General features: G+C 37.2%; 6 protein-coding genes across 12 annotated transcripts in view; 5 read left to right on the top strand and 1 right to left on the bottom strand.

Moving 5' to 3' along the window:
- The window catches only part of Pax (paxillin), a 28,853-nt gene extending 15,324 nt beyond the window's left edge, over positions 1–13,529 (bottom strand). The window contains exon 1 of one of the 3 annotated variants that reach the window (XM_065864192.2): positions 13,321–13,529. In XM_065864192.2, coding sequence (XP_065720264.2) covers positions 13,321–13,333 — 13 coding nt within the window. In that variant the 5' untranslated portion in view covers positions 13,334–13,529. Of the gene's footprint in view, positions 1–1,959; positions 1,985–6,159; positions 6,355–13,320 lie in introns of those variants that run through there. The other 2 variants (XM_017083786.4, XM_065864196.2) reach the window with 2 other exon arrangements.
- Lectin-galC1 (Galactose-specific C-type lectin) lies at positions 3,008–3,749 on the top strand. Its single transcript, XM_017083886.4, has 2 exons — positions 3,008–3,166; positions 3,224–3,749. Exons 1-2 carry the CDS (start codon positions 3,076–3,078, stop codon positions 3,691–3,693), a joined length of 561 nt encoding a protein of 186 aa, XP_016939375.3. The 5' UTR covers positions 3,008–3,075; the 3' UTR covers positions 3,694–3,749.
- LOC108016941 (C-type lectin 37Da-like) lies at positions 4,082–4,908 on the top strand. Its single transcript, XM_070996571.1, has 2 exons — positions 4,082–4,233; positions 4,290–4,908. The coding sequence occupies exons 1-2, from the start codon at positions 4,143–4,145 to the stop codon at positions 4,757–4,759; spliced, it is 561 nt and encodes a 186-aa protein (XP_070852672.1). The 5' UTR covers positions 4,082–4,142; the 3' UTR covers positions 4,760–4,908.
- Positions 5,026–5,698, top strand: lectin-37Db. Its single transcript, XM_017083898.4, has 2 exons — positions 5,026–5,151; positions 5,251–5,698. Exons 1-2 carry the CDS (start codon positions 5,076–5,078, stop codon positions 5,625–5,627), a joined length of 453 nt encoding a protein of 150 aa, XP_016939387.4. The 5' UTR covers positions 5,026–5,075; the 3' UTR covers positions 5,628–5,698.
- On the top strand, positions 10,815–17,415 carry LOC108016924 (uncharacterized). Of its 3 annotated transcripts, none has more exons than XM_065864210.2 (2): positions 10,815–10,921; positions 16,637–17,415. In XM_065864210.2, exon 2 carries the CDS (start codon positions 16,643–16,645, stop codon positions 17,363–17,365), a length of 723 nt encoding a protein of 240 aa, XP_065720282.2. In that variant the 5' UTR covers positions 10,815–10,921; positions 16,637–16,642; the 3' UTR covers positions 17,366–17,415. The 3 variants fall into 3 exon arrangements, with proteins under 3 accessions (XP_065720282.2, XP_016939343.3, XP_016939352.3); XM_017083854.4 differs by having other exon boundaries at positions 10,847–10,987; positions 16,637–17,414; XM_017083863.4 differs by lacking the exon at positions 10,815–10,921 and adding an exon at positions 13,691–13,826.
- Alp12 (Alkaline phosphatase 12) lies at positions 10,847–16,608 on the top strand. Of its 3 annotated transcripts, none has more exons than XM_017083842.4 (2): positions 10,847–10,987; positions 14,350–16,608. In XM_017083842.4, the coding sequence occupies exon 2, from the start codon at positions 14,389–14,391 to the stop codon at positions 16,177–16,179; it is 1,791 nt and encodes a 596-aa protein (XP_016939331.3). In that variant the 5' UTR covers positions 10,847–10,987; positions 14,350–14,388; the 3' UTR covers positions 16,180–16,608. The 3 variants fall into 3 exon arrangements, with proteins under 3 accessions (XP_016939331.3, XP_016939323.3, XP_036668708.3); XM_017083834.4 differs by lacking the exon at positions 10,847–10,987 and adding an exon at positions 13,686–13,826; XM_036812813.3 differs by lacking the exon at positions 10,847–10,987 and adding an exon at positions 13,776–13,900.
- Positions 17,416–17,813: the final 398 nt, after the last annotated feature.

Here is a 17,813-nt window from a genome sequence, read left to right on the forward strand (position 1 = left end):
GCAGCAGCATTAATGCACTTAGAAAAATAATAAATAGTATTTATTTATTAAATACTATATTCATAATTAGGTTTTAGAAAAAGTGTCAGACCATTATTTGCAATATATATATTTTTTTAGAAATTAGCGAAAATATATTTTTATTAAATAGTATGTTTAATTCGATATTTTAAACAAAAATTTGTTTATTGTTTTAATTTTTATAATCAGCTTTAGCTCAAACAAGAACAGTTACAGAAATGTTGGTATATACTTGTGCAAAAAAACTTTTACTCAATTTTTATAAATTGACACTTTTAAAACAAATTTGTCAACTGTGTGGTAGATTAAGCCCGGGGAACCAAATGTAACCAGAAAGTAATGGCCTTAATTAAAAAAAAAAAAAACTTTCCGAAAAATCATAAATAAAATTTGAAATATCTTTTTTTCAACCCAATTTTCTTACTAATATTGTTTGTCATTTTGAATAATGCAGTTCCTTATTTTAATGTTTTTTTTCAAAAGACCACACATATAAAATAATTTTTCTTTGAAATTTACAAAAAAAAGTTTTTCCGAGTACACATAGGTGTTGAGTAATTATGGCCATTTGTTGTTGCGTAGGCGAGTGTGTCACATAGTTTGTGGCGCCACCTGACGTCCGCCTTTTCATTTGTATTTAACTCAATTCCCGAGTGTGTTGACATTTTGTTTTTTTTTTCGCTAAAAGAATGAATCACTTGACTTTGAAAAGAAAACTAAATTTAGTAGTACACCAACAACAGCAACATATAGTCACAAATTTGTATGACTTTTGTTCAGAAATAAGTGTTTTGTTTTATTCCTCTTGTTGTGTGTCGCTTTAATGCAATTTTTTTGGCAATTGATCTTTTTAGTAAAGAGTATTTGAATGTGAACAATGTACACAATGAAATTTTGTGTTTCCACGAATCCAATGCGATCTACGGATGCGCTGGAATACCGAAATTCAGCTGATTTCGGACCTTAGCATACTATTTACATACATATGTATGGATCAAAAAACGAGACACCCATGAGTTCTTTTAATTTTTAATTACACTGAAATTATGCAATACATCAGCCTTGTTTGATAAGATACCCAAGGTTTGATTCCTCAATAAATTTACCCTCCGTATAAATTTATTCAGATTTTCTAAACATTTATAGCCATTTATTGGAAAACTTAGATTACTAAAATCGTGTATATGGATCATCGGACGTTTTATAGGTAAATTTATATTCTCTGATGGCCCCGACCTGCGCCAATTCAAAGCCATATAAACAGGTTCTGCTCCATCGATAAGCTCTTAACAACGTTGTATTCCAATTTGTTATTGGCCCGCCCCAACTTCCTTAGTATCTGTAAAAACCTCTTTATGAGATCAACCGCCAATGTAATCAATCAATCGGATTTCAGATGCCCTGAGGTGATCACCTCGGCAATTAGAATATCTTGCGTAATACCAACCCAAACAGATGTATACTGTCACAACGAAAACTACCAGACGAAAATGTAAATCAGACTTTGAATTGGTTGATTTATAATGTTGTGATTAATGAATGCAAATATCCCTTTTGAGTTTTTAAATACAGTAGTCAGTTTGATTTTTATTTTGGATGTTGTATGCATGAAATAATAAATCTTTTTATACTGAAATTAATAAACAATTTCGTCAACGCCTTTTGGTAATATAATTATAATTCCAAACTAACCGAACGGATTATGCTTGGATATACGTCTGTATTTCTTGGCAAAGTGTCGTGTCTGGTAGTAAATAGAACACGATTCGTTTGGAAACCACTGACGCCCACCGACGATACTTGGATCGGGTGCCGTCTCAATGGGAACAATGATCTAATGATCTAATGAATGAAACGCGTAGTAAGGTCAGCGACTACCAGTCTACAGATTGTAAAGCGAATCCCACACCGCAGAACTGGACAGGCTGTGGAGCTTACCGATTTTCATGTCAATCGACTGACTGTTTGCTCTCAGATCACTTGTTAAACAAAATCCGATGAAGACTGCACAACGTCGAAATGCAAACTGAATGGGGAATATTCAAATCGAGTGCTGACAACTGGAGAGTGCGATGCGAGTGCAATCGAAGGTGTTAGTCTGTGTGCAATTAACATTACTCCAACCAGATGTAAACAAATACGCTTACCGAATACACTTTAAAAATATACAGTCACGACATATTTTACATAATTATAATGGTTTTAAATTGCTAAATATTTGGTAAAAACTATCGTATATCAAACAAAGAATGCATTTTAAGAAGGCATACGTTGTGTTAAAATGTTCTTATAAACTAACTAAGAATAATCAACGTTTTTCTCAGTGTACGGCTAAATGGACAGCAGGGCAAGCCTCCCGAAAGCAAAGAAAAGCTGGCAAGAGTATGCTAAATTTGTAAACTTTACATGCTATGCATTTGTATACACTGTAGTTTTGATTGCGTCATCTCCTGGGTGTTTGTGCTGCAATTGTTTACATTTTCTTTAATGATTATTTCCTATGATGCCTCATGATTTGAAATAGTCGTTTGTAGATCCAATGTAAAATTTTCGGGGCTATAACATTTTGTTAATCACTGCCGAAAAGACAGCTTATCCTACGAAACTTTTTCATTTTGTAAATTGTTCTCCTAAAAGTAGGCTACAATTTTAAATCTGACCAAAATATGATCGTTTTGTTTTTAAACTGAGGAGAAACGATTTTCCATTTAATCGAAATGTTTTCTTTAATTCCCAAATTTATCAACATTACTTTAATAAAGATATCCTTTTGAGTTTCGATATTAAATATTAAATTTTTTTAGATTTTGAAAAAAACTTAAAGATAGGCCTGTCACTCCAAATTTCTTTTTATTCGTATTACCAAAGACCGATTACCCTTGCAAATTCTCCACCCTTAAATTTAAATGCAAACCTTGTGAAGGCCAACACAGAACAAACAAAAGCAAGGAATAAAATGTATGCCGCAAAAATTAGCAATTTTAATCCGATTTGATTGGTTTAACTCACCTTAAAGCCTTTGGTGCCTGAGTTCGATATTCAGTAAACACCGAAATGCTCAAGTTTACGGTTCTATTTCTTATTCTACTGGCCATTGCTAAAATTGCATGGAGCCGTGAAAAGTTTACCATACAAGTTAACGAAGGTAATATTAATATACCGACAAAGAAAATTAAAGTAAATCATGTTTATATTATGGTAGACAATGCCGTTGGTGCTATCCTCAAGGCGGAACCCTTTGTAAAAATCAACGAAGGCTACTACTTTTTTGGAACGGAGTCCTTGAACTGGTACCAGGCGTATGAGAAATGCCGGGAACTGGATTCTGAATTGGTAACATTCGAAACAGACCAGGAGTTCGACGTCATTGCCGCCTATTTGATGGCCAACGATTCGCGCCAAAACTACTGGACTTCCGGTAATGATCTGGCCAAAACGGGAACCCACAAATGGTTTACTACTGGCGAACGAATAAGTTCTCTAAGATGGGCGCTCAACCAGCCCGATAATTACGGCCAAAGGGAGCACTGCATCCACCTGGGCTACATATACAATGACTCCAAAAAGTTCGAACTGAACGATCGCCCCTGCTCCGAGGCTGACAACAGTTTGTTTAAATATATCTGCGAAGCTCCCAAGATGGAAACTATATCCATTGTGGTGTGGAAGTAATCTTGAGATGGTATTCAGGGGTATTCAGAATTAATGTTTGTTGCATACTTTTTAAATACCGCATTTTCATTCACTGTTCACACGAGTGGGAGGTTAATCAAAAGCAGTCAAAAAATATTGGAAAAACTTCGCTTCTAACTGAAGTTTACCTTTCTTACCCTGATAATAACTTTATATCGACTAAAGAACAAAACATTTTAAAACAATAAACTTTAATGAGTGTGTCAATATTGTTACACTTACAGGCATCCAATCAAGTGCCTATAAATAAATTAAATACTATTTAGTTTACATAGTAGCTCAAAGCATAAGGTAAACATGTTTATCAAACTTAAACAGAATTATCGTTAATCGGTACTTTTCGACAAACAGGAAGGTTTATTTACTCTGATAAATAAAAGGTATAAATACTATACTGGACTCTTCCTATTCATTTAGTGTAAAGCAAAATGTTAATGAAAGTAGTTGCAGTTTTTTTACTTGTCGCGAGCGTTGCTCTTGGAGTTTCTTACGACAAATACACCATTAAAATTTTAAATGGTGAGCATTTTATACAGAAATATAATTATATTCTATGCAATATCCAATATTTTAAGGGAACCCAAACAACGTAAACGTTAATTCAAGTCCCTTCATCGAGATCAATGAAGGGTTCTATTACTTTGGACAGGAAAGGGTTAATTGGCATGTCGCCGACGAGAACTGCCGCAAGTTGGGATCAGATCTGGTTTCCTTTGAAACAGCTCAAGAGTTCGATGCCATTACTGAATATTTAAAAAGCAAGGGAGAACGCACCGAGCACTGGACATCCGGCAATGACTTGGGAACTGAAGGCGCTCACAAATGGTATCCCAGTGCTACAAGAATAAACATTAATCGGTGGGCACTTAACCAACCAGACAATGCTGCTGGAATAGAGCATTGCATACACATCGGTTACATATATCCCAACTCAGCGAATATGGAAATGAACGATCGTCCCTGCAGAGATCGCGAAAACAGCTTTTTAAAATATGTTTGTGAGGCTCCAAAACCTGAAACTATATCTATTGTTGTTTGGAAATAGAGGTTATTCAAAAAATGTTAATTAGGTATGAAGAGTGATATCCGAAAAATTCTGTTAGCAAGGCAATTATTCCACTACTTTTTGCTATAATTAAAAAATTGTTAATAAACTTTTCTAAAAATAAAAAATCTGACCAATCTGAGAGCTAATAGGGGTATTCCCCAAGATTTGTTTTACTTATCGGTCTTGTATAGTAAGTATATCTTTGAATGGTTTTATCAGCTGTTCATTTTATCATTTTGCATTGTTCATTTTATCTGTTCAACTGAAGCCATTCTGAGTTCTACCTCAGTTGCGAATTGAAACTTGTTGAAAGATGTTCAGTGTACATCTGCCGTGTCTGATTTTGTGGAATGCTCTACTTTTGGGGGCCTTCCCCTTGGATCGCCAAAGTAAGGTCTATAGTTATTACTAAAATAAATAGCAAACCCGATTTTTCAAAGTTTTTCCTTGAATGATATACATTACTGAAAAAAACATGTTTTTATTAGGTATTCTAATGGTTGGTGGAAAGGATTACTACATTTCTCTGGACAAATCAAACTGGTTTGAAGCAACCAACCGTTGCCGTCAAAGGGATGGATTCCTACTGAATCTGGAGAGCCAGGAGGAACTAGAACTCCTTAGACCTTTCCTCCACCCAGCCTACAGATACTGGCTATTCATCAATGATCTTGGAGTTCGGGGCGTATACGTATCGGAGGCTACTGGTCTTGAGGCCCCATTTCTAAATTGGTCCGCCGGACAGCCGGACAACAGCGATGGCGACGATCGGTGTGTTGAGCTCTGGCCATCGACAAGTTCCCAGTTCCGAATGAACGATCTATCCTGCAGAAGGTTGATCGCCTTTATTTGCCAGTTAAACTAGTATCATCAATTCCCGACCAGGCATATTATTTCTACCTTTTTGAAGTCGTTTTAAACGGAAACACAAATCTGTTTAACAATTTTTTTTTATAAGAAAAGGTGACCATGTTCAGGGATTTACAATATTAAGTTTTTATTGATAGTAGCACCAATATTTGTCAAAGTGACAACTTACACTACTTATACCACTATCCCAGGGTTTACATTTTTATCAGTTTGTTACTGATTGCCAATCTCGTTGATTGACTACTTTCCAGTAGGTTTTTAGCAATCAATTTCCAGAAACATGTTATTATTATTATTATTTACTGTTTAGACTTTCTAACGCTAAAAGTTCTAAAACTTATAAATTACTGCGCTAGTCACAACTGGTAAACATATTTAAATTTGGACAAAAATGTTGGTCCTACATATGTTATCATATTTATTTTACAAAACCAAACAATGCACTTTAAAAGTCTATCATCATAATCAAATTTATTTAACTGTAATGTTTGAGAACACACTGCATATTTTCCCTTAGGAATACTTACATCCTGGCAGGATACCCTTGCTCCGAACTGTGCGATAAGGTTGACGCGCACCCGGATCGATCTTTCCGTACATTGTTCTATCCATGGTTTCCAACGAGATTCACTTGTTTTACTCACTGATTTGATTGAAACGTTACTGATTAATCAAGGAACTGTTTAGTGACATTTTGTGTTCTCAAAATCTTCAGGTTTTACTGATGTTGTTGCACTGCGACCGGCAAAAAAAAAGTTTCATTTGAATTATTTATAAGCGCATTTTTATTTTTGGCCTTTCGGGGCTCGACGACGGATTTGTTGTTTTTGCTTGCGTTGAGTTAGCCTGTCAGAGTGGATATTGTAGTTGTCGTTGTCGATGTTGTCGTTGTCTTTGCCTGTCTATCAGAGCTTTGCCCCAGTCCACAAACAAAATATAAAAAAAAACTAGTTCCCTGCCCCCAGTGGAAGTCCAAGTGATTTGATGATGGAAATTGTTGTCTGGGGAGTGCTTTGTGCATTCGAAATTTGCTATTAATTGACTGAGACTGACAAAATACGGCATTAAAAGATTAAAGGGATACCGTGAAGAGTGAAAGATCTGTGATCATAGGTGTATGATGCAATCTTTGGGAAGCATATTAATAGATGTGGTCGAAAAAAAACAAAATTCGTCAATATATCATTCTTGAAATTTTAAAATGTAAATACATCAGAGTTTTGTTTCCTTAAACCAAAATTTCGTAATATAAAGATTACTAAGCAAATGAAATAAGAATGAAATAAAATAATTATAACAGAGTTCATGCCTACTTTTATAGTGATCTTTAAAACTACGTGAACACGGAGATCGGACCATAAAGAGTAATCACTGAAGCTATCTCTTAATTTATGTGATCTAAAGATCAAAAGCCATCAAAAAGATCGATAAATTAGATCAGCGGCCACCAAGAAGCGGAAAAGACGTAATATCTGAAACATTTACTCAGACTCCCTAATCCATAGTGTGTGGGTGAATCCCAATAGATGATCTATGCAACTAACAAAATTTACGATGGTCTGTAGATTTAGTTGAGCCAAAAAGATCTATAAAGACAGATTTATGGAATCATAAAAATACCAAAATGAACGTGCAGGCCACATTTTACATTTGTTTCAAACAAATAACGACACATTGAAAGAAGGTAAAAAACAATAAACATAAATTCACCGACTAAACAAAGCGAAGCGGACCAAAAATACTAAAATCGGTTAGGGAACGGGGAATCAAGGTTGCCAAATTACGTCAACACCATGATCGCCATCTAAATATATCCAAAAGAAAGAAAAAACAGAAAAAAAAAACATTTCTAGCAAATCAAAGGCGACTTTTCGTCGTCTACTGAAGGGAGAACTAAACTACGAAAAATGGGGGAAATTAATTGAAAATACAGCGAGAGATTTCCGCAGCGCGTTGCCAAAAAATAGAAGCCGAGAAAAAATAAAATCTCACTTTCCTTCCAGATCTTTGCCAAAGCAAGACCATTTTCCAATACACCTGAGGCATTACTCAGTCTATTTAGGATGACGTCGGGGCAGAAATTGTGGGTAATTGTTTTCGGCCCCGTCTTCCTTCTATATTTAAAAGTCAAAGGCACGATTTCGTTTCTTTCGCAGGAAATTCCAAGCGATCGACCGTCGGCTGATCGCCACGATCTCAATATAAATATTTTATTAGTAAGTAGATAAAATGTGTGTGAATGCGAGTGTTGACCTTGCTGAAGGCGCTAAGGTGAAAAAGCAATGCGTGCCCAGAAAATAAAGCCCAGGGAAAATTCATGTGGGTGATATTGATCGCAATGGGCGATCTCTTTCCCGGTTAGTGGCCTTTGGCCAGGTCTTACGATAAACTTGGCCAATTTATGCCGCTGTAAAATGTATTTTTCAGATACCACTACTGTGAAAGGGCGGGAAAAAAAGCGAAGAAATATCGGCTACTGACTTTTGTGGTCGTTGGTGTCTTGATAAGATAAAGGGTCTACTGAATAGAGGCCCACACGATGATCAAATTACCGCTGAGTAGATTAAAGACTTTTCTGGAATTAAAGATCGAAATCTTTCAATTGGTTCAATAAAAGTTTAATTGGCTCTATTTGTAAAGAATATTTTAAAGCATTTGATTGTCAATTAATCTGAAATATAAGCGACACTGGAAATTGTAAACTTGTACATTGCTCCATAGCTTTAGATTAAATTTTAATACTTCAAAGATTTGTTTGGAGGTTTATATTAGTTTAACATTGTATTAAACAAGCTTTCTATCCCTTTAAAGATTCCCTTTAATTTCAAAATGTCAGGCATTTAATTACAAATAAACTCGCTGGGAACAAAAAATTATTTCCGAATTCTATCTGTTGGAAAAAACATTTATTTCAGGTCTCAGTTTGCCACTCATCTTTCTCAAGCAATCGAAACAACACACTCTAATTGAAATTTGATGACTGGGAGATAAGAATCTATTTTTTTAATACTAGGAACAGGGGGAGCAATATAGGGGGACTGTTGAACAATCAAAAGTCAAACAGAACCTGGCGATGAACTCATTGCACTACGAATACTGAGAGTGAGAATCTGGAGGTGCTAAGTAGCTGGGACTAAAACGGGCTTTGAATTGACAAATGAAACTCAAAAAAAGAGGAATTACGGGAAATAATCCAGAGATCAGTGATCTGTGGATAGTTTGTGGTTTCATATTGGATCGTGAAAGACAAAGACAGCAGCTGTCTGGCAGTAAACCAATGGCATCAACTGAGCGTATCTTTCAGATAAAAAGATATTGGGGAGAAAAACGAAAACGAAAGCGATTCTCGTAAGTGCAGAACTCACAACAAAATGTTTATTTGTGTGCACTGTGTCAGCCGAGTTTACATCATTTTCCAGCATTTCCATTTGCTGTCGTAACTCGGGTTACTTTTATGGGGAAGGGGACGGAAGTCCCCCCCATTATAAATGCACTTGGCTTCGAGTGCTTGAAATATGTGAAAAATGTCATAATTTTAATAGATTAAGTGGGCACATTTTAATTGGTTTTGTTGTTCGTTGTTACTGTTATGTTATTTTCAGCATTTTGGTCCAGAAAAAAAATACCAAATGAATTTTCATCTCATCGCCCACCATTTTAATCCGTTTGGGGCGCCGAGGCGAAAATTAATGGGGCTAACCAAAATTCTATGCTCTGCCAGATCTAGGCAAATAAGTCATATATTTGAATGTCTTGTCCGTTGATAATTAGTTCCATAATTAGTGGGAATGCTAATGAAATTGAAATGTTTTTCGAACCACTTGCCGAAAAGATTTGCCAAGATTTAATAGAATCTTAAGGCGAGTGACACGAAACCATTAATCTTGGCAAAGATTATTTTTTTATTTTTATCTAGCTGCTACTGGCATTCCTGTTATATCGCGTATATCAGTCTTATACTATCTCTTGATGTTTGTCAACTTTTTTACAGCAGATTTTCCTTACACTCGCAGTAAACAATTTCCCACGCTCCAACCTGCCGCAATATCACTAACACAGTTCCAATGATTTTTCATCAACTTTTTCCCGCTTTAGTTTACCGCCGATCACTTGATTGATTGCCTTTGTTTTGGTTTGGCTTTGTTTGTTTTATTTTTAATCGTGTTATCTGTGCACTTTAGCCTGCATTTTGGCAGTGTGTTGTCACATATTTTATTTATTATTCCTAGAGATCGTAGGACTCAGCTGGGAGACCGAAAACCGAGAGACCCCTATAAAGCACACGCGCTGCGCTCGCGTTTCAGTAAGAGCGTCGCAATCGACTGAAATGCCCCAAATGCTCGGGCTCCATTAGAAGAGCTCTCTGACTCTCGTAGTCGCTCGTAGAGAGCGGGAGACTCGGAGAGCCCCAGTGTTTGAGAGCAGGTAAACAAACTGCACTCGGAAAAATTACTATAATGTGTATTTCTATTAAAATATTTCATATTACTTTAAAAAAATATATATATTTTACATAAAATAATAGATGTGTAATTATAGTAGTATAGATCTCTCAAGAGAGGTATTTCCAAAGGGACACCAATAATCAATAATAAATCAATAATAATGTGGAAGAGCTTTCACTTTATTATCACATACACAGAGAGAATTCCAACGTTTTCATATGGTCTGAAAATGTGCTTAAAATTATAACGAAATTTTTGAAGTTGAAAATGATTTCATTGTGCTTGAATCAAGTTGAATTGGCGTTACTTACAATGTATATCTTAACAACTAAACTATTAATCCAGTCAGTAGTTTAAACTTATTAAAACCCCTTCTTAAAACCCTTTTTTAATAAACCTAATTTAATTTTTATCTCACCATTTCGTTCTAATATTGAGAGCACTGATGCCAAAATGTACTTACACGATTTTTAAGAAAAAATATTCTCAATTCAAGAACACTATACTTGAATATTTCTCTTGGCGTGAAAGAAATTAGTTACTTAATTACAAAAAAAAAACTTTTTAGATTCTTTATTTTTATGTAAACCGATATAAATTTCATAATAGAGCCTTTGCAAATTCTGGTTAGGTTAATTTTTCTGAGTGCCAAGAGAGCCATTTAATGAAGAGAGTAAGAGCAGGAACCGTTTTCGCTATAAAGTCGCTTTTCATTCGCTTTTGGAGTGGCTTTTCATTTTGCATTGCAGCCTGTGGCGGAGCATTTCGACCGCAAGTGGGAGGAACAAGAAAAGCGAACCAGAGCGGACAAAATTATTGTCGCCCGTTTGGAGCTTTCCTTTGGGTGAGCGAACAGTGGGCCAGTTGCCAATAAAAACGACCTTTTCTATTGTCAACAAAAACACAAAACGTGAGTGAAAAACAAATAAAATCAATATATGTTTTTATACGTTTCTTACAAATTGACAATGTACTTACATTATAAAACCCACAAATCATTTATACATGGTGCCACAGAAATAACATAACCGCTATGTCGTGTAAAATATATATAGATATATATAGATGTACATACATAAGAAACTTTATAGATTACTTAATGTTAATGTTATTTAAATGTTGAAACAAAATTCCTTTAATGACGTTATTAACTGATCTCTGTCTTTAGAAAAACAGAAATTGTAAACAATGAGTATATTGAATTTTTAAAGCTTGATGAGAAAGTTCAGGAAATTCAAACAACTATTCTCAGTTACACATGGGAATTTTCAACGTACTGCTAGTATACCACAGCTTTATAAACATATTGTTTGCACTGCAAACTTCAAATATGCAGGAAGTAAATAACTTTTAAAGATGTTTTGTATTTCTCACAATATCTTATTTAAATAATTTCAATGCTTATTCAATGGTTGTTATTCAGGTATAACTTCAAACAATTATATACATTTGTTGGGAAAAGTTTAACTACGAATGGTAAACCCTTCGTGCCACTGTGCACGCCTCTTTCCCAACCACTATTGCATTGATCTGCAGTTGAAGTATTACCCTCGGTGAAAGACGCCGTCGACCCCAAGGCCCAGACCTAACCGATCTCGACCGATCATCTCGTCACTGCTGTTACAGTGTGCACACGCAACACGAACAGAAGACGTTGCGTGTCGAGTGGGCGATGAAGTGGGCGCACACTCACTAATGGCTGTAAAGCACAATTGATGCAATTGCAGCGGTGATGAAGATCGAGATGAAGATGAAGATCAAGCCCCAACTTCCTGTGCGAACCCATTGACAATTATGTAGAGTAAAACTTGTTGGGCTAGGCAATTGAGTTGCGGATAAAAAATACCTTTAAAGGTTCAGAAAATATTCGACTTCCACAGTCCGTTAGTAGATAAAAGCTGATAATAAGGGATAGTAATGGCAAATCCCTCGTAATTAAATTTTCAAGGATATAAGACCACTGTGCGTAGGTGGAGTGTCAGTCAGCTGGAATGTTTCGAGAGTGTTTGTGACCTGGCCTTTAGTCATTTCTGAAGAATGTCTGGGCAGAAAAAAAGAACAACAAGATTACACACATATCCACATGGAGAGTTGGCTGCACTTCCATGAGCGAGAATTTCTTCATCTTTTTTCTTACTTTATCGAAAGACATTCTGAAGAACACGCAGAGAGACTGTAAACAGCGAAGAATTGTGTCATAAAGAAAATAAAGTAGACGACATATACACTTTTATTTTGCTGATGGTGACTAAAAGAGCGCTGTGAGGCAGCAAAAGAAAACAAATAAAGCTTTCCGGCGAAACAGCTCGCTCTCTCAGATCAAATCATTCACTAAAGTCCAAGGGTTTCGAACTTGGAGCTAAAAAAAACCACACCCTCTTTGCATTGTGAATGATCTCACACTGGAAGTGGGGGCCTCGATGTTTTTATGTTCGATTTCCAGGTATTCGGATAAATCATAAAATTGCAAGGAATGCCAAAATCGGGTTAGCAGAAGTTTGTTATAATGTGTGAGAGGCACGGGAAATATTCCTTTATACAAATGTACGGACTTAGAGATAAGACGTGCACTTGGGAATTCATCATCCAGAATTTGTACGGCACGTAACACAACCATTTTTAATCGTGATTAATGCTCTGTATGCTAACGATAAGAATTTCGAAATACAGTAAATATTAACCGAAAAACAACATTGCTGCATTTATAATTTTTACACATTTTTTATTTTTGTTCCTCATCCAACATTTTTCTATATCTTCTATATCCCTTTGTACACTCATATCATAAAACCTTTATTGCTTTTATATCGACCTAAAGTGGATTAAAGTTTATTTTTGTTAACTTTAAAATGATATTGAGTAAATCCTTTCAATATTTTTGACTCATAAATATTTCTTTAATATCACTGTGATGCCCTTATGTAAACAGGAAATTGATTCATATAAATACCAGAATCAGAGGTGAATAACAAGTCAGTAAACAAACAAGAAGGTTATCTTAGCCGCTCTTCACTGTAAACGAAAATTATTCATCCGTGAGATTTCCGACTTTCGGTGTCGCCACCTGGCGGACAATGTGAGAACACCCCGCGGCATACCAATTAACTCCAATTAACGACTGACCTTGAAGTCGCAGCTTTATCTTTGTGGCTTTTGCCTACGTCACAGTTTTCATGCTGTGGAATTCTTCAACTTTAGGAAGTCTCTGTTTTCCTTTCGCTGAGGAAAAGTGTACCGACTTACCCAAATCATCCATCGCGTTTAGTTGTTTTTGCTCAGCTCTGTGTGTTGGTCTGTGTTCTCCGCTCTTCTCCAATTGGAATGCTCAGTTTTCCGGATTTATTTGGCACAGGCACACGCGTTTTTAATTGATGCTGATTGGAAGCGAGGAGCGACAAATCCAAGCCAACAATTTCGTATTGGTTTCTTGTTTCACTCGCGACTCGAAAACCGCGGAGTTGGAATCGCGACTAATTTTAAGCTGTTGCCAGCGGCCGAATGGCGAGTATCGGTGGATTTCGCCGCGAGTTGGAGACGAGTTTTATATATGAATCACTTTAATTTTGGAGCGGCGGTCATAAACAATACAAAAAAAAACATTGGAGCACGTACACGTACACAGGCAAAAACACAAACACACACACCCGCTCAGTTGGGCAACGCGAGAGAGCCAAAACAGCTGATTGCCTATCGATAGCGGTCTATCGGAATCGTTGGAACTATCGCAGCGTCGCCAATAGAAACAAGTGGTAAACTTAATTAAAATACTTATAAAATAATTGTAGATAACACTTAATGGGTTAAAAAATATACCAGCTTGGAGGTGGAATAGGCTTTCTAAAATGTAAAGTTATAAGACTTTGTGTTCTGTGGAGAAAAAAATAATTACAGCTATGTTCAAAATAATAGTAGTGATCACAAGTAAAATTCACAAATGTTTTTGGTATATGATTATAATATTATATTCTTAAAATCGTAATAAAATATTTCGAATTACCTTAAAACAAATTATTAATATTTTTGTTTTAAATTTTTAAAAACATGTTAGTAGCACTATAATTTTGAACACAGTTACATACTTATATTATGGTATTGGCATGCTTTCTAATTAGTAAGACTTTCATTAATCACAGGTTTAAAAGTCTCCAAGAAGCGTACTATTTAAAAGCAACTGAAAAATACCATTGCGTTACTTCTTTCTGTCTATAAATTGCCTTTTATCTGTGGTAAACAATGATTAGTTAACAATCTGCAATATATCTCGCATTTCAGTCTATATAAAGATTAGGCCGATCTAGACGTGAATGAGAAATGGAAAAAAGAAGTGAGGCGCCGATAAAAAGCACAAAGTTTCGAAAACTGAGCGATTCTGACATGACGGAGGTGCAGCTGAATAATTTGGTGGACCCAAAGGATAATGTCGAGATCGGTAGTTCCCAGGGAAATGCGGACTCCAGAAACAGTCCTGTTCAACACTCGAAATGGTTTAGATCCAGACTCTTTATCATATCTATTGTTTTCTCGGCCCTCCTGATAACAGCCATGTGTATTGGCTTTGTCGTTCACTATGGTATGTCCGGCGATGTGGGCGACATGGAAACGGTGACCTATTGGCCCGTACAGCTACCCAAGGAGCAACAGGAGTGGTACGATCAAGGAATAGATGAGCTCAAGAAGGCCGTTTCCAGGGAATTCAATCGTCGTCGAGCCAAGAACGTGATTTTATTCGTGGGCGATGGAATGGGACCAAATACAGTGACAGCAGCTCGAATTTACGGATTCAAGGAGGAGGGACTCCTCAGTTGGGAGCAGTTTCCGGAAATGGGACTGTTGAAGACCTATTGCGCCGACAAGCAGGTTCCCGATTCTTTCTCCACAGCCACGGCTCTTTTTGGGGGAGTCAAGGTGAACTACGAAACTGGAGGAGTGGACTCGAATGTGCCACTGGGAAACTGTTCCGCCTCGCTGCAGGAAGATCACCATGTTCAGACGATCCTTAAGTGGGCTCAGGTGGACGGAATGCGCACGGGATTCGTAACCACCACCCGGGTAACTCATGCCACTCCGGCTGCCCTCTATGCCCACGTGCCCGATCGTCGTTGGGAATGCGAAACGGGAATGTCAGCAGAGGCTCGGGATCAGGGTTGTATGGATATAGCCCGCCAGCTGATCGAACAGCCCACGGGTCAGAGAATCAATGTAATCATGGGAGGTGGTCGCCAGATGCTCCTGTCAAATGTCACCGATTCACCAGCGGATCCTCTGGACACTTGGGCCAGTTCATCAAAGGACGGACGGAATCTCATCCGGGATTGGAGGCTTAAGAAAGAGGATGAGGGTGTGTCCCATGCCATAGTCCAAAATAATCGCGAGCTATGGGATCTCGATGGTCAGAATGTTGACTATGTGCTGGGAATATTCGCCAATGGACATTTGATGTACGACCACGAGCGAGATCAAAGCGAAAACGGCATGCCATCCCTGTCCAATATGACCCAAAAAGCGCTCGAGGTTCTGGGAAACAGTGATAAAGGATTTTTGCTGGTAGTGGAAGCTGGCCTAATCGATCAAGCCCACCATCGGGGAAATGCTCGAAAGGCACTTAATGAGGTCCTGGAACTAAATAAGGCCGTTGAGTCTACGCTTTCCTTTCTGAAATCCACTGATCGTCTGGACGAAACGCTGGTTATTGTGACCGCTGATCACTCGCATAGCCTGACCATTAACGGACATCCGGATCGAGGGGCCAGTATATTGGGCTTGGCGGGCAATTCAAAGACAGAACAGACGCCCTACACCACGCTGACGTATGGCACCAGCTATCAAGGATTTCAAGTGGATCCCAACACTCAGAACCGCAGGGATCCAACGGGTGACAATATATCCGATTGGGAATATACCCAGCAGGCAGCTATAAATACGGACGAAAATCTACACGGCGGATCGGATGTTACGATTCACGCAGAGGGCGCCATGTCCTATCTGTTCCACGGGGTCCACGAACAGAGCTACGTAGCCCACGCCATTTCCTACGCTCTTAGAATCGGACGCTTTCGGGATAGCTCTATTGCCGAAACTCTGGCTGAATTCACCCCTATATAGAATAATTTACTCTCAAAAATGTTAAGAAATATGTATAAGGAAAATATTTTGCCAAGCTTACAAAATTTAGAGATAGAATTTGAAAAAGGACTTAAGATTAATTAATGATTTACCAAAACGCTGCAGAAGCTTACAAGTGACCTTCAGGCTTGAATACCTATAGAGTATGAAGGATTTTAGGGGATGAAATCGTTGAATACATTTTATTATAAAAACTTGAAATATGTATTTTATTCGCTTCCTTTCGTTTGTTATAAATCGATCCTACCGTTCGGTTGTTTATGCAGTGAAACCTGTAACAAATTTAATTATCTTAATAGGCAACATAAAGATTGCTTTAGGTTCTAAAGTTTAGAAGCTAACAAAACGTGATCTTGAAGGGTTGTGTCTGTAAAAATAAAAGTAATTAATAAACCTGTATTCATTAAAGATGACTGTTTTATTGTATTTTTTTTAGTTAAAAATGGACTTGCTGCAACTGAACGACGATTGTCTGGATATTATATTTAGCTACCTAAGATTAGATGAACTACTGCAGCTCTATAATGAAATTGAATGTTTCAACGTGGCCATCGAAAGGCAACTCCACCGATTTAGGGATTTCAAGTTCAGCATGAGACAACCTCCAGTCTTCAACGAAGAACTTTTGTCCAAGCTGGGTCACCATCTGAACAGTCTGCACATCAATGTGGGCTACTCCACCAAGGACGAAGATGTCCTCCGATACCTGAATCCTTTATGCCAAGGAGCCTCTGAGACTCGCCGATTGAAGGCTTTAAAGTTGGACCATGCCAAGTGGTCTTTTAATATGATAGAAGCCGTGGGTAAGGTGGTTCCATCTTTGTTCTTTTTGGACATGCGTCACTGCGATGTGCGAGATTATCAGATAGCGCAGCTCTTGGAATCGGCAGATAAGTTAAAGGCCCTCGCTCTGCTCCATGTGAACAATCAGACGGGCGATTCGTATCTGCAACCCCAAATACTCAACAGGTTGCCATCCCTAAAACTCATCCACATAACAATCCTCGGACCAGTTCCCTTTTCCCCCGAAGATTTGGCCCAGCAGTGCCCGAACCTAAGTTTCCTCATCACAGACTTAATCAAAAGCGATTTCAAGATATATGGTCCACCTGCTTACATTCAGAACTATTATAAATACTACAACGACTATTTCAAGACGCCTTAACGAATCGTGAAGCACTTGATAAAAATATCTCAGTGTCTTAGTCAGTAACTACATAGTTATATAAATATTTTCTTAGTCACTTAGTATACAGAAGGATCTTTTAAATGCATTTAAATAAAATTATCTAATTTGTACAATATATTAAAGTTACTTTCCTTTTCGGCCAAAATAATTTTTTTAATGTATAATATTTTTAAATAGTTTTAATTATTTACGCTTTAAAAAGACTTTTTTAGGTTTTCTAGTCAAATTTAAACACAAAGAACGGTGATACTGCGAGTATTTCAGGACTAAGGGTAAATGAGTTTGATGATAAATTCGGTAAGAGCATTTATTTATATCTCAGCACGTGGAATCGGCAGACAGGTTGGAAGTCTTCGGTTTCTTTCATATGGACAGTACTACTAGACTCTACTAACTAGAGGATCAAACCTCTAATATTCAACAG

This window comes from Drosophila suzukii, chromosome 2L (assembly GCF_043229965.1).
Source record: "Drosophila suzukii chromosome 2L, CBGP_Dsuzu_IsoJpt1.0, whole genome shotgun sequence".
Classification (NCBI taxonomy): Eukaryota; Metazoa; Arthropoda; class Insecta; order Diptera; family Drosophilidae; genus Drosophila; species Drosophila suzukii.